Genomic DNA, 21,929 nt, shown 5'->3' on the forward strand with positions numbered 1-21,929 from the left:
AGCCCTTCCAGGTCTGACTCAAGATACTCTAGAGAGCTTTTGGCAGGCAACACTTTACAGCTTCTGCTGGTACACTGAAAAACAAAACAACCCGCAAACAAGACCCCTAAATTTCCAAAATGAGGCATAAGCCAAGTCAAACTGCTGATTTAGGTTCTTTGTTTGAATGCACTTCCCCCTTGCTGATTTAAGGTTGCTCTCAGCCTCTCTTGCTGGTACCACAAATTCTTAATAACCCTTCCTGGATGCAAAGTAAGTATGCTAGGTCACAACTAAAGATGTCACTGCCACAACTGTAGTGTTAACTGCAGAGTGTGAAGTTCTTGTCGAAGGGGGCTGGGGGCTGCGTGCACCTGCCCATGTGTTAGGCCATTCATTCAGAATTACCTGCAGATCAAAGAAAAAAAAAAATCAGCTCAGATCTTTCCACTCTTACAAAAATAGCATCTGGATCAACCACGTCACCACAGACTGTGACATTCACTTAGCTGAGAAATGTTTATATATTAGGACTGAGATAACAGAAGGAGGAGGAGAAAAAACAGAATGTGGGATTTGGGGGTTTTTTGTTTGTTTGTTACAACATCTAAATAACTGCTGAATGCTCAAAAAACAAGCATCTGCCAGATGGCTTTGGGAGTCTTTCCAGTGAAGACTTTGCAGGGACAGATGTGATAGACTGCAATAGCAGGTGTCAGGCTAAAGAGCAAAAAGAAAATAGTTCTAAAAAATGTCACAGTTGCACTCCCCTCTTAAAAATTCATGCAGAGCTGGTCTTGATTGCTCAAACCACAAAGAAGAGGGGAAAAAGAACCCAGCACATACTGAAATAGGGGCTTTCCCCTTAAAAAAGAAAAATAAAAAAAATCATCCGCAGCAAGCTGTAACAACTTTAAAAAAAAAAAAAAGAGAGATGGTGCTGAAAGGGAGCACCCTGCCTGCCACAGACTGGAAACAACCTTACGCACATCCCAGGCTGCTCTGGAGCACTGTTTGAGAGATGCAGCCTCCTGCATGCAGGAGAGGCACAGCTAACCCCAGCTCTCGCAGGGTCAACCACTCTGCTATACTCACAAGCAAAAATTCAGTGCCCTCCTTCCCTTCCCCACCACCGACCCAGGGATGGGTCCCATGTCCAGAAACTGCCTTTGGAAAGAGCACTCAAGTGTATGAACTTTCTAGCCAGAACCACACCCTGGCTGCAAGTCCTTAGTGCCAAGGATCAATCCCTTCTTCCAAGGACTTCAAACTGCACCCCTCCCACACCCCCATTTTTGAAGTGCAAAGAGACAAAGTCGCTGGGGGCAGGAGGAAAGCCCATCTCCAGGATCTGACCAGGACACAGGTCCCCTTCTCCACTCCCCAAGGAGTGTGCCCTCCCCAAGGCAATCGCCTGTCACAACAGCCCTGCCCTCCGACCCCAGGTAAACATCTGCGCACGCTGCTTATTTGAGCTCCTACAGCTTAGTTATCTCCCCCAGAACACCCCTAGGGCTAATTAGAGAGTTAATGGCATCATGTCAGGAGATAAGGCTACACTGGGGGAGCAGAAAGAGGGAAGGTGGAAAGGAGTTGTGAAACAAAACCTGTTCCCTTCACAACTGCGGTGCAATATTGGTTTAGGAAGGGTGCACGCAGTCCCCAGGGACTCTGCCCTCCAGCTGCTGAGCTCCATTTAATAAGAGAGGTTCAGCTCTCCAGCCAGGATGATGCAAGGTCCCCACACCTTTCCTACTGTCTGCACAACCAAACCCCCTCCAACCTCACTGAGGGAGGTCATTCCCACCCAAGAAGCAGCAAGGACTCACTTCTTACAAGATGGGGTACAATGCAGGATGGACACTAAGCATACAGATGATTATCAAAAACTGTTGTCTGATTATTCACGGTGCTCCTCGTATGTCATTTTCCCTCTTATTTTATACCCTGTTGACCCTCTTTAAAAATCAGTTGCTTTCACTAAATTAGAGATAAAAGGAAATAATCATCTGGATGCAGATTTTTTTGCAAGACAGCAAGATCAGCATGCAAAACCACTTGCCAGCAAACACTTGAACACTGATGACTGAAAAAACACAGACCGGCAAACAGTCAAACACTGAGACAACTCGGGGACTTTGGAGGTTCAAGCCATCAGCAGCCCTATTGTCACAGTAAAAACGTTCAAACTGCATTTTTGCCTGATGACCACCCTTGGATGCTCAAGACATGATGTTTGCCAACCATCCCCAACCTCCCTCCAACATGTTTGTAAAATACTTTGTCAAAATAAGAGAATATTACACAATAAAATTCATGAGAAGTGCTCCTGAGCAGCATGAACAGCCCCATCCCTCCAGCTGGAGGTGAGACAGGGGCATGGCACAAACCTGCATCCCAGCTGAGACACAGCACTCCAGCCAGGGAAAGGGAAAAGGAAAAGCAGAAGACAGGGACAGATTAGAGAGTCTTTGTTTTTCATTAGGAGAAAGGAGCAGCTGTTGACAGACCAGAGCTGTTCTTGCACAAGTGGCTGAGGGGGAAGTGTTGTTCTTCCCTTATCTTGTATAAACTACAGATTGCTCTCGGGAAAAGCACAACTCTTCACAAACAGTCAAAACTGCTCTTTCCAGCCACCTCTGTTATGCTGCCAAATTCCAACCAAGCCCTTGTACAATAATACAGTATTAAAAAAAAAGTTATTGGTTTGCAATAATTTGATAACAATCTCCCAAAACTCTGGTTAAAGCCTCAGTCCTTGCAACCAATGGACATTAGAGCTTCTCATGCAAAAGTATTGCTGTTATCATATATTACTCGGGTGTGCTGGGCCACAAACTAGACCTGAGACAGCCAGGGAATATGTTTGCTCCTTGTTTCCTATGCAGAAATGCTGAATTTCTCAGTTCTGGCCTTTGTCCCCTTGCCCTATGTCTGTTTTCAATTGCCACAGCCACCACCAGTCGGGTAACAATCACAAGATGAACAGCCACAAGGCTCAATTATTTGGCCTATCAGTCAGAAGACTGATCATTTTAGTTTTTGATTTGTCTAATATTAACGCAGTCTGGACATCACTGTGTTGTTCAATGTATCCACCCATGTCCTGAAAGAGAAAGAAGGGTGCTTCGGGGTACCTTTTCTTTGTGTTTAAGCAGGTTGGAAATAAAAATCCATGCTTAGAACTCCTATGATCTTTCATAAATCTCTGCAAATTTGCATGCTGATTAGCAAAGGGATCATTCAGCAGTAAGTACATGAACCCAGACCTCAAACCACTCCTTATGCTTCACAGAGATTGACTTCATTTTGTGACTGACAATTCATACCTCATTAATTCCAATGCAATCAAATCAGTGACAGTGAGGTAGAAAACATGTAGGGACATTCAAAGGAAAATACTACCTAGTCCAACAGTCTCCTTGCGAAATATTGGAGGAAAAAACACTAGTTATTAACAGGACTGTGGGCAGGATCTGCAGAACCACAAAGCAACACGTGCAGTTAGACTCTGGGTGCACAAGGCTTTCTTCAAAGCAGGAATCCCAATTAATGCAAGAGAGGTCTTTTAAAACAAAAGCTACACCCCACAGCTCACTGCAGCAGACATTTTGGCCACGTGAGACAAGGAAGGGGAGTGGGACAATCCTAGGCCTGTGTTCCAGGTTTGTCTTAGACTGAAAAGAGCATCTGATGAGCTTGGTAATCCCTCCCAGGCACAGTCAGTGCCACAGTCACACCAGCTGTGAGGTGCTTTCCATCCTCTGTTCCTCCCACCCCACAAAGCAGGGTACAACAAAGCTCAGCAAGGTTTCAATTCAGCTGGAAACAGACAGCTTGAGTCATCACCCTACACCCAACTAATGAGAGAAGGGGCTCATTGTCCTTTTGCCACCAATTTGGTGTAATACGTAAAAATAAATCCAGAGGAATGTGAACTTGGGAGATGGCTGCCCCACTTCTGCTGGTGTTCAAACTGTATTTCATGGCTTACTACATGCCAGCTGCCCAAAGGATTTACCACTTACAGGCTCTAACCCAACCAAACTGTTCCCAACAAATAATATGGGAAGTATGTTTATAGTTAAGAAAAGAGTATCCTATCACCTAGATAGAAATACACAGTGAAGTTTCCAGCAAGACAGCATGCAACCTTAAACTTGCTCCAGAGGCAAAAGTGCCTGAGGTCTGTTGCTCCAAGATCAAGATCCCTTTTAATTAAGTGTTTGTGCAGACCTTTTAAGGATGCAAAATAAGCGCTAACGCGTTATTGCTCCATACTTGGGCAAGGAGCACGTGCAGCACTGTAGAAACCTTTGGAGGCAGGCCTAGCTGCTTGGGGAAGATGTCTTCTGAAGTGACTGCTTCTTTTGTTGGGAGGTATTTGCATGTAGACAGATGACAGGACTCCCAATTACAACACTCTACCAACTCAAGTGCTCTAGCAATACGAGCCAGGGATTTTAAAGCCAACTCTCCAGATGAGCGAGGCCTGAACGAATGTAACACACCCCATCACACATCCAATAGGCTTGTGATTTTCAGTTTAAAATTACTTTATTCTCTCCCAAGATGTAACTAAAGCACAATACTAAAAGGGCAGAAATATTTAAATATGCTTCCAAAGTGATCTGTAGAACACCAGAGAGATCGCTCATTGGTTTTCTTCAATATCACTGAAAACTCAGGAAAGTGGCACTAACACAAACCACTTGAAGTAATGATACTCATCAACTGGCTACAAAACAAAAATGCAGCCAGCCCTGGTCTGCAGCCAGAACTAGGGCATAACAGCACACGAAAAGGAGCTCATGAAAAATTTAAAGAAACATAAAAATCTCTTCAGAGCCTTACTAAAGGAAGAATGAGAAAAGCCTTCAGGCTTTGGCCACATTAAATGCACAAATACATTCTCTGTGTGCATCCTTTATCTGAAAGGACTGACCATTCTGGGATTTCGATCTGCAGTCTTAAATGCTATCATCTGGAGGAACCTACACTGCAGAGATTAAACATTCAGCAGGATTAGAAGAGCGAGCATAAATGAGCTTTTGAGTTCAGCTGCAAACAAGAGAGGTGCTGGAGGGAAACTTCCAACAGAAAAATGCATTTGCTCATTATGGAAATGCCTTTGCATAATCTCAACTTTCTTTCCACAGCTATGGAATGAACAAATACCCACAAAGAAGAAAAACTTGGCAAGACTCAAACTCTCTCAAGCACAAACCAGACAGGAATAAAAGCTTTGATCACATCTCTGTGCTGTACAAAGTCCTTCCTTCCTTTCTATGGTCAATCTGGGAATATTTAGCTATGGAAACAGACAGCCACACAACCCACTTCGCTTCATCTACTCATCAAATCAGTATTATCCTACAGGTGCAAAACCATTTCCCAGCAAAATACAGGGCTGCAGCACATGCCAGGGCCCTGGGAAGCACACACCACACATTAGTCAGCCCCTGCACCCCAACACTCCTCCTGCACCCGTGCATGCCATGCCAGCTCCCTGCTCTGCTGTCAGTATGCAATGATGTTCTCCCTGTCCCACAGTCCCATCACCAGCTTTCATCTGCTTCCTCAGCCATTACCGTGCAGCAAGTGGAACTTTCTTCTCCTGACCCAGCACAAAATTTAAGCAAGCAATTAAATTTAACAGAGATCAGAGCCTGCACTTTAATATTACAGCATTGGCTAGGATATAACATATGTCCTTCTGGACAGTGGGTTGGGTTGGGTTTTCTTTTGTTTGCTTTGTTTTTTTATTTTTTGGTTTGTACAGCATATTCTGGCACACCTGATCCTGACCACAATCCACAGCCTGAACAGGTGATGGGCTCCTGGACACAGAGGAATCCAGTGCACAGCCACCAGATATGAACTATTAAACTGACTTACATAGCACTAAGGCTAGGAGGATGCAGAAGAGATTTACCTGGTCACCTTGGTGCTGGGTAACTCTGTGGGGGCCTCAGCCCACTCCTCTCCAGTCCACCAGTCTGTGGCATGGAAAGGTACTCTGTGCAAGGTATGCAGACCACATTTAGTCTCTCCCTACAGCCCAGGTTTTCCTCCTCCCCATATTTTCTCCACCTCTGTGTACCAAGGAAAATAAAAAGTCACAGAGCTGAAGCTCTTGCTTTTAGAACTATGAAACACATTGCATCTTCAGAATTTCTGCATCCAGCACACTTGGGACACCCACAGCCCATAATCCTGAGGACCCAAACGCAAAAGGACATAGCTTTGTCTAAAGTATCCACACGAACATCCCTGGGGCAGAAACCCACCCCCAGGGAGCTCAGCAGTGCCTAACCAAGCCACACACAGCAAAGCCCTAGGATGATTTGCAGAAGGTGGACAAATAAAAATAATAAATAAATAAATAAATAAAAGGCAAGGAATTCTCTTTTCCTTTTGTGAGGAGGCACGGATCCAGGTTAAAACTCAGACCACGGCGACTGTCTGGGGAAAGGCATTCCAGTGAACTGGTTAGGCAAGGGGCTGCGGGAAGACGGCTCAGCTCGCTCAGGGGCATGAAAGCAAGGTATGTACAGGGGGAGGGGGACAAGCTGCTCCATCACTCCAGACAGCATGCCTGCTCCCACCAGCAAGGACCCCAGAGCCCTGGACATGTTGCTGAGATGGTGGCAGGAGACATCCAGATTCTGCAAACCCTTCAAGTAACACTTTTATCAGCATGCTGTCCTGAAGTCCTTAGCCCGAAACAGCTTTGTTTGGGTCCAGACTAGCATCTTGTAGCATCAGTGAGCAGTTTAAAGGACTTCTGAGGGATGGTGAAGGACAGCATTCTTGCACCTGGTACAGCAGGCTGACAGGATGCTGTGAGGCCTCCGGTGCAACAAAAGGGTTATTGCACCATCACATGCTTGTTCCTAGAGAGAGGTCCCCAGACCCCTCCTACCCAAAGTATTTAATCAGTCAGAAAAAAAATATTCATACAACATCACCTGGTTTCTAATACTGCAGGATACAGCCTCTAAGACCTGCTTTCCTCTTGAATATAACGAGCTGAGAACCACATCACCACAGACCCCAAGGTTGCTGGCTACATCCTTGATCAGAGAAGAGGCTGAGGGCTCCCTTCTTTGGTGAAGCCTAACAAATGGCAGGTGGTCCACAAGGACAGACACCCAACTTACCTTCCTGGCCATCTGCAGCTCCTTCCACCACCATGGCCATGACACAGACTAAAGGTTCTCTGCACCCACAGGGACCACCAGTCCCTTACTCTGGCTTTGCAAAAAGGAAGGCCCCTGCTGGGATTTTCCAGTTTGTCTGTGGTTAATGCTGTGGGAGAGGAAGGGGCACAACAGCAGCCGAGACGGGTGACACAGGACATTGTGAAAGAGCTGGTCACAAGGCACACAGCTGGGGATGACCACTGACTGTCTGATATTAAACCAGACCCCCCAAACCCTTGTCCTGTCCCCTCCAGCTCTTTTCATCCTAAGGTAGTGCTGATCACCAATTTCTCCTTCCCCTTTCTTATATGGGAAACAGGCTGAAAATTTCATCTTTAAAAACAGGAATGTGAGAACTGCAAGGTCTTGGCTCAGCAACAGACAGCACTGTAAACTCAGATGCGAGGGATTTCTTTGTTACCCAACCTTCTTCTCCAGCTCTCTCACCAGACAGCTGGATTTTCAAGGCAATGAGAACAACTGATGGATGTTCATCAGGGCAGGACTCATGGTAATTTTCCAGCCCTACTGGTGGGACACTTTCTTCAGGCACTGCTCTGACAGGGTAGCTCCTTCCACACTGTATTGTGAGCAAACTATTGTACCCATCCCCCCCCCCCCCCCAAAAAAAAAAAAAAAGGTAAATAAATAAATAAATAACATCACAGCTCTCACCAATACAACTCTTGGGATCAAGGATCTTTTTGGCAGAAAAGTGAAACTTTCAGCCTTAAGTTGCAAGAAGCTGTAGAGCTTATTTTAAAGGCTGATTAGGATTGTCTTAAAGTACACGAAAGGACAATTGCTTTAAATAAACCAGTATTAATTGCTTCACACCTACTGAAATCTCACATGGTGGTACATTTTGGAGAAAAGCTGGCCTTGCTCTTAAGACAATTTTAATAATCATAGAAAAAGCACTCTGCCTTGATCTCACTGTTTATCTCTCTGGGCCCCTCCATTTCTGCTGCATTCCTTTGTGTTTATCTGCCCTCTTCAACTCCTGGCTGCAATCAGCTGCGCAGCACCTCGTGTCTAGAAGTGACAGGGCTGAGGTTACAGGAGAGACAGGTGCAAGGGAAGCTCTTGCCCTGCAGCTATCCAAAGGGAAGAGAAGCTGGAGGGGAAGAGGGTTGTAAGGTATTTCAGATTAAAGCCGACAAACAGCAAACACCTAGCCCCAGGCTACACATTCCCTGCCAGCACAAGCTGCAGCGGCTGCGGGCCCCAGAAACTGCAAAGCAAACAGGGACTTCTCAGCACGGGGGAGTTGTCACCTGTCAGGGATGTCTGCAAATTTATAGGGAGGTGGCGGTGGTGGTAAGGGGAGTAAAAAGAGCTTTCCTCCTTTTAAAAGACTGGCTGTTTGCACAGGTTTGCGATGCATATTTTGCTTTGTAAAGGCTTTTGTGCAGCACTCAACTGAGCGAAGGTGCTGTCTTCCACTGCAGACAAACTGGAACTTTTATAATGTACATACATTAATGGCCTCTGAGCCACTGCCATACAGTAAGGGTGAGGACGCAATGGAATTTCCCCGCTCCCTCTTCGCCTCCTCCTATCTGTGAAAAACACTTCTTCAGGAAGTCAACATGCAGTGCAGCCTCTTCAGAAATGCCTCCTGCAAGGCTGGGATCAAGCCATCAAAAGCAAGAATTAACTGCCTGCCCTCCTCTCCTAGCCCCCAGTGCTCGCTTCAGCAGTGTTCAGAGAGGACAAGGAGAAGGGATTTTCCCCTGATGTTTCACTGCATCATCTATGGGACAGGGAGACTCTGAACAAGTCCCCAGGTGAGCCTGTCAGCTAGCACAGTGCTCTGCAGACATATCAGAGGACCTGGAGATGGGGAGGCTTTCTTGGCACTCAATGCACCAAGTGTGGGTTTGGGTGTGGAGGGAGAAAAACTTCTGCTGATGATCTTAAAAAAAAAACACAACAAAACACAACCACCTCCAGTTGCTTAGAGAGGACACAGTTTAAAAAAAGAACATTATCACCTATTTTGAAAAGTAGGAGCCCCTCCAAACATGGAGAATCTTTTGGAGTAGTTATTGAAGAGACAGCATTTTACTTGTGCTGTGTTGGAAAAGCTGAGATACGGCCTTCCCGATCCAGATGCTGATGGAAGGCTCACACAACTACCCCCCCACACCCAACTGAAAGCAGAATCAAAAGATAAGCCGACATGACATCAGCCACCTTTCCTTGTGCACTTGGAGTAGCTACACCACAGTAGCTGAGCACATACTCAACCTCAGAGTGGCCTTTTCACCCCTTTCAATCTTGCAAGGGAAGAGGAAAGCACTGTAGCTTCCCCAGCTGTAAGACCAGTGAGGCAGGAACAGGTCAAACATTCTGGCACCATGAACTGTTATCCACATGACCTGGGTGCTCTTTCCTTGCAGATGTGGTCCTCCAGGTGACAAACACTGCCAGCATGCAGACCACCAACACACCATGCATTAGGCACATCAAAAACGGCAGCTGATTAGCCAGGGAACTGACTGACAGCTTCTCAAGGTGGAAACACGGGGAAGATGATGATTTACAGACATCAACAGAAATTGCAAACCACACCTGAGTTTTTAGCCCAAATGATACAAACTCCAGGAAAAACAAACAGGAAATGAGCAACTTTAAATCCTGAAATATCTCCTGCTCCATCCTGCAAGAGCAGCACCTGGCTTCTTCACCAAAGCTACTGCTAAGAGTGAGCTGGTCAGTTTGTGCCAAAGAGAATGAACCAGCAGCCACCAGTACCATCTCTGCATTCCAATCTCAAGCCACACTACTCCTGCAAAACCCCCTCATCTGTCCCCAAAGATTAAGGACGTTCTTCTCACTACTCACCCACATTGGGTCATTCAGCTCTGTATCCTGCACCCGAACACAGTCCATGCTGATCTCTATTTTGTTTGTAGAGCCATTTTCAGATGGGCCATCGATGAAGTTGAGATCGATCGGCTGAACAGAGCATATCGGCCTGAAAGGAACAAAGTAATACAGTTAAAATTGGCCAAATTCTGTTTTACTCCTCACCCCCCACACGACTTGGGCATGACCTTGAACCAGTCTCAGGACAAACCAAGTAATTAATGATGAACAACTACCTCATCACCCACTAAACTATACTAACAACAGCCCCTGTACAGGACAAGGTCTGGAGCCACACTGACCGAAAAAGAAGGAGGTAAGAGCACAGAAGTTAAACCATAAAGACAGAACTCATGGAGGATTTATAGCAGAAGTGTCTCAGCATCAGTCATGGGAACAAAATCAGTTTTATTTCTTTCAACAGCCCTGGCAGAATGAACTCTGCAACTCCTACAGCTCCTCTCCCTCCCTGGCATCAGCAAAGAAGGAAAACACACAGCCTGGACAGAGTAATGACCCCATTTCCATAAAGGAAAGTGGCAGCCATCTACCTCAAGTGACCATGTGCTAGAAAGGAGTCAGCTTAGCAACCAGAAGCCCTGTAGACAGTCAGTGTCACTGGTCATCTGTGCATCTGTTCCCCATAGCCTGGATGAAGAACCTCCTGAGAGCTCAAGAACTGCCAGTCATCAAAGACTCATACCCACATCTTCTACTCAACAGCTGCAAAAGACTCCAAAACTCCCAACATGAGTTCCCTGAGCAATCTGATTACAGAGGGATCCTGTCCCAAAACAACTTCTTCCCAGGTTTCAAGCAAGGTCTACTTACTGTTCCAGGAAGTCCCATATATGCTGGAGCATCTCTGGGCTGAGGAAGTCCCTGGGCTGTGAGCTCTGGGACATGGCCGATCGGTAGTAACTCTCCTTCCAGGAGAAGTGGCTCGGAGTTTCTACAAACCTTAAAAAACAAAAGCAAAAACAAAACAAAACAAACAAACAAAAAAACAAACAAAACAAAACCAAACCAAACCAAACAAACAAAAAAAAAACAAAGAAAAGAAAACACACAGACAAAGATATGTTGAATACATGAGCCCAACTTGATCAAAACCCATAAATAGAAGCTGTTGCATGAAAAAGGAGACACACTGAATGCCTGGAACATTCACAGCTGTACAATACACATTCCACACTGCTGCAGATGCTGTATTTAGACAGGAGAGAATTTGACCACCCTTCCCAATACCCCAATAAGTTATATACCCCTCAGAGTTCACAGGGATGCTGTGTCATAAGAATCCCAGAGGAAAAAAAAACTAAACCCTTCCATTTCAACCTCAAATAATCAACTTTCCATACAGAGCAGGCAGTCTGTGCAGCAGGTGGAGCACCCAAGAGGTGTGTGATTCTACTCTTTAGCTGGTTGTCTCTCTAGATGGAATGCTCAAAATGATTAAGGTGACTTCTACAACCAGCCACTGAATCTGTGCTATTGGGCTAAAATAAGTTTCTTTTTTTCCTCAAAAAAGTTGAATAGTAATTAAAAGATCTCATTTTACTCAATTTTCTATGAAAATAATTTCCATCACATCACATTATATCTTCTTGCCTTCTCACCTCAAACAATTTCTGAGCCTGGCCAGTTGATTTCCACCAGATCTGCTAATTACCTTGGCCATTTTTATCCCCTTAAGCTCCCACAAGCCTCACAGAAATAGGTGGGCCCAAGAGGAGCAGTGACGAAGCTGGAGCACTCATGCCTTCCACAGCTGCACATTCTCATCCCACTGGCCAATTTCTAAATTCAAACGCAGCAGCCTTTATGCCCTTGTCAAAATACTCAGTGGCTGCAGGGGTGGAAGGGGAGTGGGAAGAATTTCTTGAGTATATTTGCAGTTGACAGAAACTCTTGGTTTAACTTAAACAAAGTAGGAAGCAGGTGAACACCTTTCCTGATACAAGGATAGGGCTATCCTGCAAAATGTTCACATAAGAGAGTAGTTTCTGCACAATGCAAGTGAATGACCATGCTCCCTGCCAGGGGATGGCTGTGGCAAGAGCCAAGGCTATGCTAGCATTCAAAAAAAGAATTAGAGATTTGGTTTGGCACATTTTGGTGCTGTTTAACACAATGGTCTATAAATAAGTTGTATGGAAGACCCTAATGTATTAAGATGCCAAAATAGAGTATTTCAGAGGGAAGATCACACTACAGTTATTTTCCTCAACTTTTTCCTCAAGCACCTATTTCTGGCTGCTGCCAGAGAGAAATCTATCCCTCTTTACTGAATTTGTATGAACTTTTATGTTTTGAGGATGACTCTGGTCTGCAAAAAGCAGGGGTTTCCTCACCTCTGCTGCTCACAGAACTGTATGCTTTTTGAAAAGAGCAGACAGTTTTCCTTAGTTAACAAGTATCAAAGCAGTTTCAGCCCCCAGAGCCATATCAGACCATGCTTTAAAATAGTTGAAAGCATCACTTCCGTTGCTTATCCCATTTGTGATTAACAAAAAACCCTCCATCATCCTTTAAAAGTTCATTAATAGCCAGAAACAAAAACGAAATTCAAAAGTGTCATGGCTAATAGCTACGTGTGAATAAGTAATCACAAATCCTCTGAGAACAGCAGTTACCCCACAAAGCATCACATACTACTCCTTTAAAGCTTTCAGTTTGGCAAGGCACTTTCAAGAGTGTCTCTAAGAGAGGCATTATCAAACTTCACCTTATGGACAAAAAGACGTCTTTCCCTACAATAGAGGAACTTTCCTGGCTAAAGAAAGCTTCACAAAAGCAAAAAACTCCTCCAACACCCTCTGCAACACCTTTACTACCCATACAGCTCTGTTTCCAAAGGAAGATGCAGTATTTGGTGGCCAACCTTGGCAAGGTACCCCTGAGAATCCTGCAGCATTACAGAGGTAGTGAGTGTTGCTCTTACTCAGTTTGGTGTCCCCTGCTCTCAGGTGGGAAAGGAGCTGTCAAGCCACACACACAAAAAAAAACCACTTCAGCACAAAGCTGCATGCAAGCTAAACTGTCTTCTACTCTGTGATCCTAATAAAATATAAATCTAGTGCTATTTTCCTTAAGAAACAGAGGAGATGCTTCTGTCTACTAAACATCATACCCAAGTGCCCAAATTTGCTCTTCCACAAGAAAATAACACCTAAAGCCTCAGCAAGACCTATGCGTGAATTTCACTGCCCTAGTTGTCTTTTCCCACATTAGCAAATGCTCTAGGTTCAGTAAAATAATTACAGAGTCCCTAAAGTTAATCATAACTGAGATGGAGTTTGCATTGTTCACACTGCTCCTACCAGATCCCCCTTTTAAAAAAAAACAAAACACAACACACATTTAAAAAACATCCTTTACCCACAACCACCCATCCCGAAGTACATAGTAGGAGATTAACACTATCAAACACAGCCTGCTATACCAAACCACTGACTGACAAAGCATGGTAGTAACTTCTGTTTAGTTTGCCCTCTAACTTTAGTCTACAAGGTATATGCTCAATTCCCTGCATTAGCTGCTGAAGAAGCTGGCAGGCAGCTTGCCTCAAACACCAGGGAGCTCTAAATGCACCAGGGTGAAAATTGAGGGTTTTATAGCCCCCACACTACACCCACAAGCCCCTTCCTTTAAAAACCACCAGGAGACAATTAATTCACAGAACTACCCAGTTAAATTCCAAGAAGCAGCACCTCACCAAGAGCACAGGATTTCCAGGCACAGTACTAAGACACTGCTCCTGCACCACTGAATCCCAGGACAGGTTTCAGCCAGCAAGGCAGCCCCACAGAGATCTAACTCAGCTCCACCTTATTTATTTTGCTCTAACAAGGGCGGCCCAGACCCCAGGTGAAAGCACTTTCCAGATTAACTCTGTGGGCTGAATCCTGACTGGTGCAGGTCCTGTGGCCCCCAGCCATTGCCCCAGGAGTGGGGCTGCATCCCAGAGGGGTGAGTTTGCCACCAGGATCTGTCCAATACAACAGCTGGGCCCACACAGAACCCAAATTTCATTCACACAGAAGGCTGGGAATGTTAAACAGCACCCAAAACCACCCAAACCCCACCGCCACCAAAAAATGTCAAAAAGACCCCCCCTTAAACAACAACCTCCCCCCCAGCCCCTGCCGGGCACAGCATTCGCCCTTCCCAAGCCTCCTCCCACCCTCACTGCTGCTGCCTTCCCCTGGGGCCCTACACACGGTGGAAGCAAAGCCCCGACTGCCTGGCCCAGCAGGACGTGAAGGAGGTAAACCAGAGGGAAAAAACTGACTTTTTTTCTCCCACCACCTCACTCTGAGCACGTGGTTTCCACTCTTCCCCACATTTTCCCCCTTCCTAACCTTCACATGAAAGTCATTAAAGAAAAGCAATAAACCAAAAACACCAAACACAAACCACCTTCCACACTAGAAAAAAAAAAGACAAAAATATTAAACACAACTATTGCAATACAGCCATACTTCTCAGCCCTCAAAAAAAAATTAAAATAAAATTAAAAAAAAAAAATCCACGTTTCACTGCCAGCAACCTTTCTGAGGTTGCACGAAGTCTGACTTACTGCTGGAGAGGAGCAGGAGGTGCTGAGGACACCGGGGCTCGGGTATGGTATGGAGCATGCACAGCCCCTCCTTTGGGCCTTTCACCTTAAAGGCAAATACCACCTTCTCGCACTGATAAGAGGGTGAGACCTCATGCAGGGTGTAGCTCAAGCACCTCTGTGGTGCTGGTACAAGCCTGGCAACCTCCTTCCAAAAATCAGACTCTCACCAGCAAGCAATAAGATGGTTTTCTTTGGTTTTTCATCCTAAATAATATTGGAGCTTCAATACTCTGAGCTGCCCCTGGGTTAAGTGTCAAGTTTACAGGGAGACCAGAAACAAATAACCTATCTCAGTGAAACTTACATGTTGGATTTCAAGAGACACAAGCACATCCAGTTTAGGTTCCCTTGGAAGCTGGACCTCTGGAGAGGTTGGTGTTTCTCCCACATGGTATGCAAACTCTCGGAAACTGTCAATGTGGTTTACAGATGCCAAACTGTGTGGTTTAGAATGGTATAAACCCACCGCAGAGAAATCTTTCACAGTAGGGATGAACTAAATGAATTGGAGCTTTTTTCCTGGTTGTTGACAAAGTTGGAGGATGTTGCTTTCTGCTTCTTCTCACCAGAAGTCAGTCAGCGGTGTACAGTTTTCTATCACTGGGTCTGTAGTCCATGGACAAGCAGATAGGGACAAAGAAATAATTCTTTGTTTTAACAGCTACAGATTTTGATGGTTTTCCATAAGATGTATTCATCTACAGGGCCTACTAGCAGAGTAGTACTTGGGAAATGCTATGGCAAAGAGAACATCTACTCTTACAGAGGAAGCACTTCCACATTATTCAGATTATCCCAAATAATTATTAATAATGTCTAAATAACGATGTCTAATATGGCTCATTTTATTCATAGCTCTCAAAGTGCTCTACAAAGGAAGACAGTGTAATTACTCCCATTTTACCTGTGGGAAAACTGAGGCATCAGGAGGTCATGGGATTACTCATCGTTACTCAGCAAGACAGTTGTGCAGCCAGAAATACAGCCTTGGTCACCTGAGTCCCAGTCTGCAGCTGCTCAAAAAGAAACTAGTGATTCTGAGTGTCTAGATAGAGAAATTCTAAAAGGCATTAATTTCTTCAGGTAGAGTACACACTGCACTTCCTAGAGCAAGAAACCCCAAAACTTCATTAATCTTCAGGCCCCAAAATACTGATAGCCAGGAATGAAAATAAAAGGCTTCAGAAATGCTGCATGAAGCCGAACTTAAGAGTTCTGAGTGGAAGTAAAATTCAAACTCAGATGCTCAGACTGAAAACTAATCTTTCTTCCTGGATGCTTACAGCAGGTAACCACTTAATGCCCCTAAATTAACGTATTAACTAATATATTATGTTAAAGAATAATATATTACCCCTCACCCATCATGGGGAGTGGAGTGGGCCTGATAGAAAAGTAAGTCACAAAGCAGAGAAGTCAGCAGCCTCAGCTCCAGCAATCCTCATTTACACACTGGTCCCTGCCTTGTCCTGTTGCACCTTGAAGTGCACCAAAAGCCACGGTATCGAAATGGTGTAAAGTTCATGAGCATTACTCTTAATTGACTGAATCTTGGTCTTAGTTATATTTTTAGTTCTTGAGAGGGATGGGGGCTCCATTTCAGACTGCACTGTTAAAACTCAAGGAATTTGGCAGCCCTCGTCCTGCTGGAATTCCCCCACTCTGCATTTTAGCACTGTCGTGATTTGTAGACATGGCTGCCTAAAGGAGCTCACAGCTGTGCAAGAGGAGAAGGAAGCAGGGTCTGGCAGCACGGGACAAGCGTGGCCCTAGCAGGCAGCAGCAGCTGGAATTCCCCAAAGCATGGAGCACAGTTGTACCCTGGCCACATCAGCCACTTTCTGCTTGCAAAGCACAACCTGGAAGCACCCTTTAGACACCTTTAGTAACCAAAAATGTTCATTTACATAAACTAGGAAGGTGGGGGTAAAATGAGAGCCCATGGGTATACAAGCAGGCTCTAATTTCTCTCTATGAGGAGACTGCTGTTGAATTACAGCGAACTCTTCTATTGTTTACTTCACCAACAAGCAGCCCCTCTTCCCAGCATGAACTAAACTGTATTTTGCATTTTCCCATGTCTTGCTCTGCATCATGCCATATTTCAAGGTCTTGACTCACAACAGCCCAAGAGAGACTGACCCCTTCCCTGGCAGAGACAGGTCCTGCTGAACTGCAATCATTAGCATTTATTGTCAGCAAAAAGCATTTGCAGCTGAGCTTTCAGATTTAACTTTTTAAAATCTAGAATTCTCAATATCTTTAAATCCTTCAGATATTTTTCTATGTATTTTCCTATAAAATACCTCCAGAAGAAGAGTGATGAACACATGAGTTTGGAAGGGTGAATGTAAGTAACACAACAACACATGGTATTTTTTTGAAATAGAATGTAACTTTCACCAGTGGTTCAACTGTCCATTATTTCTTCCCAGATCCTGCATTGTTCAGAGGTTTCTCAGATCTGATCAGCAATCTCACAAAAAAAAACTGTGGACAACATTATGGGTTATGGGGGGGGGGGTGGTTGAGAGAAAAGCATTCCAGTGGCACAGAAATGTGCACTAGAAAACAAAAGAGGATATCTGCCTGAAGGGTGAACCTTGACCTCAGAAGCAGCTATGAACCAAGAACACATGGGTAACACAAGAAGGAACCAGGAGTGACAGTGGTGCAGGGCTCCTTGACACTGCCAGTGTCTTACAGCATCCATTGAGGACAGCCTAAAGGAGGACTATGAGCTTCTTCTTGTTCCCTGTCAAATATTTGTATTGCGTACACCCTCTTTCATTTGAGAGCTGTATGATAGAGGAATTAGAGCAATTCTGTCTCAGAGGAATGCTTATTACATGGTTTATAAAAACTTTGTATTCTACTAGAGTCTACTGTAACAGTGCATCCTGACCCCCTTTGATTTAAATTTCTCTTTTGGAACTGTTTGTGTGTGAGCAGAATGGAAAGGGGTAGGAAAGGATGGTTCAGCTTTCTGATTGCCAAGACTGACCTATATCAAACAAAGTGATACTGGCTGCACAGAATAATCCTCTTAATTTACTATGCTGAAAAACACAAGGGGATTTTTTCCCTTCATCATCTTCTTTCAGTTATACTCATCTTGAATAAGACTGTGCCCACAGCAGATGCAACATTTGCAGCTTCGTGGTGGCCCCTCAAAACACGTTACATCACCACAGCCCTGAGACCCATGCCAGTGCCCTGCTGAGCCCTGGCAGCAGAGCTTCTTTGGGAGAAGAAGGACCCCTCTACATTCCCAGTGCTACCATGCCAAGGAAGTCCCAGCTTGGGCACTGGATGGCCCATTTCCTGAAAACCACTAAGAATGGCTTCTGAAAGCAGAATGAGCTCAGGTAATAACACTATCAGCAACTCCTGCAGCTCAGGAGCTTGGGAACCCACCACATCTCCTACCTACACTTCATCACATCTGATCTCTACATTTGATCATTATCAGACTCAACAATAGTGACCACTTCTACATAAGAGAGGCATTTCTTTGTCCTCAGGGTTTCAGGCATCTAGTAGCTCCACCAGCACTAGAGACAACAACCCCTAGTTGTTGGAACAAGGTCACCCCTAATTTTTTTCCTCCAAGGATTCCTTCAGCATCTTGTAACCTTTCCCAGACCTCTCTTATCTCCCACCCAACCTTGGACACCCCCTTCTCCACCCTCCCCTTCTCACCCATCCTTGGAAACTACCTCCTCACCCAACTATGGACATCCCCTCCCCTTCTGCTCAGCTCTGACACCCACTCCCTTTCTCAGCAGAGGCCAAGGTGACAGCACTGTCACAGCAATTCCTCCACCTGCCCACCACAATTGGTGCTTTCAATAGCCTGGAGTACAGAGTGTTTGTAACCTCCAGAAAACCATCCAGGAGCCTGAGCAACCTTTGTTGGGAAGCCCAGAGTTTGAGTTCAAGCCTGGTGCTCAGGACACCCAGCTCAACCCCTGGCCCATGGGGATTTGTCCAACTTTGCCCTTGGATTCCAGAGGTATAACAGTGCCACCAACTTTGTAAAACCTACAGGTTATTGATCATCAGTGCTTCTCCAGGAAAACATAGTTCTGAGACCTTCTAAATATAAAGAACAAAGAAAAATTAAATCTCCATCCATTAAAAAAAAAAAGCATTGAACCCACAAACAATTAAAATGCGGTTGCAATTGTTTTCTTTGTAATTCACTCTTCCAGTCAAACTCTTTCCCAAACCTATTTGCAGCGATGGTTCAAAGCAGTGCCCATCTGCAAAGGGAGGAGTCAGAGCTGCCAGGCAGAGGCAATAAGTGCCTCTTACAGCAATAAGTGAGAAAGTCTCAACAGAAACATGAGCGGAAAATCCAGGCCCAACCCTCCAAACTCTGAAGAATTTTTGAGCCAAGTCCAAAAAAAAGTATTGTAAGATAAACTTTACAGACAAACTGTTGAAAAGACACAAAACATTTTCAAGTCCATTTGAAAAAAAACCCAACACCTTGGGTATAACTAATGGATGTTATTTGCTCTGGTTTAGATACCCAGCTGAGAACATGCATTTGTGCCACCCTCTCAAAGTTTACACAAGACTTTTTGCAGCCAGCCAGCCCATCCTGACAGTTTTACAGGAGGACAAATGGAGTGATGAGCACAGATCTATGCAGAGAGGTCTTCTGCTGGGTCAGTGCTGCCTCTACCCTTACTGCCACATTCCAACCTCTGATCCCCTGCTGCAGTTACAATTAAAAATAATGGAGACCATCTTGTATGCATCCAAGGAGACTGCCTAACCCAAAATCATCCCATCACCCACTCATTCACCATCAGTAGAGGCTTGCAGCAGATGCCTGGAGGCACATCCACAAGCTGATAATGAAGGAAGCTCTGAGATCTGTGCCACTGCATTCTGCTGCACAGTATGGGGAGATTCCTCATCTTTTCTGGAGGAGGGGGAGAAAGGCAGGTGTTAAATGCCCAAAGCAGCCTAAAACAGCTAATCACATCCTTTCAAATTATCTAGAATTCATCAAGAAATATTTAAAGTAAGAAACAGCCCCAGTAATGAAAGAGGTGAGGTAATTTTCCAGAGATGAGTGTCATGACAAAATACAGCTGTTACAGGCCTTCATCACTACTGTTCTGCAGTTAATGTAGGTATATAATAGGGAAAACTGAAAAGTTCTGACAATGCAATGGCCAGAAATCACGTTCTTTGTGAATCAAATTCCCCCCTTTTGAGCTTTGCTCATCAATATTTTTCCTGTGAACACAGCATTTACCCAATAACAATATGGACTGCAGTTCACTGCTGCCCATTTTTTTACAAGGAGCTTGCTTTCAGTGTTTCCCACAGAAAATGGGGCTCTTTTAACTAGTGTCTGCTGAAATTTTGCATTATTGAGTGCAACCAGCATCTCTCAAGTTTCACTAGTCTACCTTCACCACACCAATACAGACCACAACACAAAACGAGAAATGACTTTATTACAGATGGTAAAATAATTCAGCCAAGCACATCAGAGCTTCAGAAAGGCACCTGGGGTGTCAGGAACTGCCTCTTATTTGATGCTGCTCTGAAAGAGTCCAGAGAAAAAAAAGGAAAAAAAAAAAACCTAACTCAACAGAAAAGTTCCACTTGGAGCCAGGGCACAGAAGCAAGGAAAGACTCTGCTACATCCACCCCACAGGCCTGGCTCAGGTTCAGGGCTTGGTTTGCGTATTATCCCTTATCTACATGCAAGCCTGAGCTCTGGACTGTCTGAAGAGCAAATGACTGCAGAACTGTTGAGCCCAACCTCTTGATTTATGTAGTGTGGACAAGTTAGGTACGGTCCAGGGTGAGCTTCCTACAGTCCAGGCCATCACCAGATGTCCTGAGCTCCTCTTCTTGATGCCTGTGTGCCATCAGAGTGAGTGCCAGCCACAGGCAGCACATCTCCCATCAAACCTGAGAGAAGCCCCCAGATCAAGGGATCACCACAGGCACAGCTGGTCCTCCAAACCAGAGACACATGCTGTGCTGGGTAGCTGCCAGGGAGACCTCCAAGTTCCTGACCGTCTTGCTTGTTAGCACAGTAAAAATGAGATGGTGGGGTGCGAGCAGCAGCTTTTACAGCCTAGGGAGCAAAGTCAGAGCAGTATTTTTCCCAAGGAGTTAATCGAGTTAAACCAGAAAAAAAAACCCACCCAACACATTGGTTTGTACCACTTTTAAAAGACACAGTTGGAATGCAACATCTCATATGCAATGCTCATGCCTGCAGAGATGAAATTGGGCTCAGTGCTTCCCCCAGAGAGTGTAGGGATGAACCATCATCTGAGAAACTCACACTGCTGATTTATGTGCTGCAGACAATGGCATATAGGTAGCACCCAGCTGAAATGACAGTAGGACATTTCAAGCTCAGTATTCTCTTTTTTCTGGCAGATACACAGAAATTTAGTGTATGGGAACCAGTGGAGTGACTCTGCTGTTTGCTATGGTGCATTTGCACAGGGGCCTTCCAAGCAGCTCCTCAGAAGCTGTGAACACTGGTACAGCACAGATTGCTCCTCACCATGGGACGTGTGTGCATCATTCAGCCTGCTGCTTCAAGGTTTAGTGGAAAAAGAGGACATTTTTGCAGCCCAAACCAAGACATTGCACCACATCACTATCAGCAGCATTAATGGCACACAGTGCCCAGGACACAGAGCACGGAGTTTCTTTTAAACTTGCTGAGATTTGAACCTTTTTGATGTGTGATTATAAGAGGTGGCTGGGAGAGGCTGGCCAGGGGACATCCCACACAGGTCTTAACATGGCCCCCACCAAGAGGGAGCAAACCAAGAGAAATCTTGCAGCCCACGCTGATTTTCAGCCCTGGGATGCTATGTATGGCAGGGCATTTAGTCATATAAATATAGTCAGAGAGGAGAGGGACAGCTTCCCTGGACAGAGAACATGAAATATGTGATTCTTTTTTAGGACAGGAAGGCTGCAGACTGTCTACTGCAAAAGACTTGTGACATTTTGAGTTGAGCCAGGTAAGACTCTTGGCTCCCTAAGGCACCTGCTCTTACAAAAGCTGCTTTACAGTCTTCACAAATTCTTTTCTTTATGAACTGTTCAGGGGACTTACAGTCTCTCTCTCAAACTCTCTCTTGAAAGTTGATCTTTACAAAAATTTATATAAAAAAATAAATCATCACAATATACAGAAAGTCCCCAAAACTTTAGAAGTAAACAGCAACATCCTATGTTTCAGTAAA

The 21,929-nt window shown here is 44.9% G+C and overlaps 1 protein-coding gene across 7 annotated transcripts in view; it reads right to left on the minus strand.

The window, feature by feature from the left end:
• TP63 (tumor protein p63) overlaps positions 1 to 21,929 on the minus strand; it is a 165,188-nt gene that overhangs the window by 72,626 nt on the left and 70,633 nt on the right. For 6 of the 7 annotated variants that reach the window (XM_071752322.1, XM_071752321.1, XM_071752329.1 and 3 more), the window contains exons 3-4: positions 10,890 to 11,018; positions 10,035 to 10,167 (exon numbers count right to left, since the gene is read on the minus strand). In XM_071752322.1, the coding sequence (XP_071608423.1) occupies positions 10,035 to 10,167; positions 10,890 to 11,018 (262 nt within the window). Of the gene's footprint in view, positions 1 to 7,142; positions 7,249 to 10,034; positions 10,168 to 10,889; positions 11,019 to 21,929 lie in introns of those variants that run through there. The other variant, XM_071752326.1, reaches the window with a different exon arrangement.

Source organism: Heliangelus exortis, chromosome 9 (genome assembly GCF_036169615.1).
Source record: "Heliangelus exortis chromosome 9, bHelExo1.hap1, whole genome shotgun sequence".
Lineage (NCBI taxonomy): Eukaryota > Metazoa > Chordata > Aves > Apodiformes > Trochilidae > Heliangelus > Heliangelus exortis.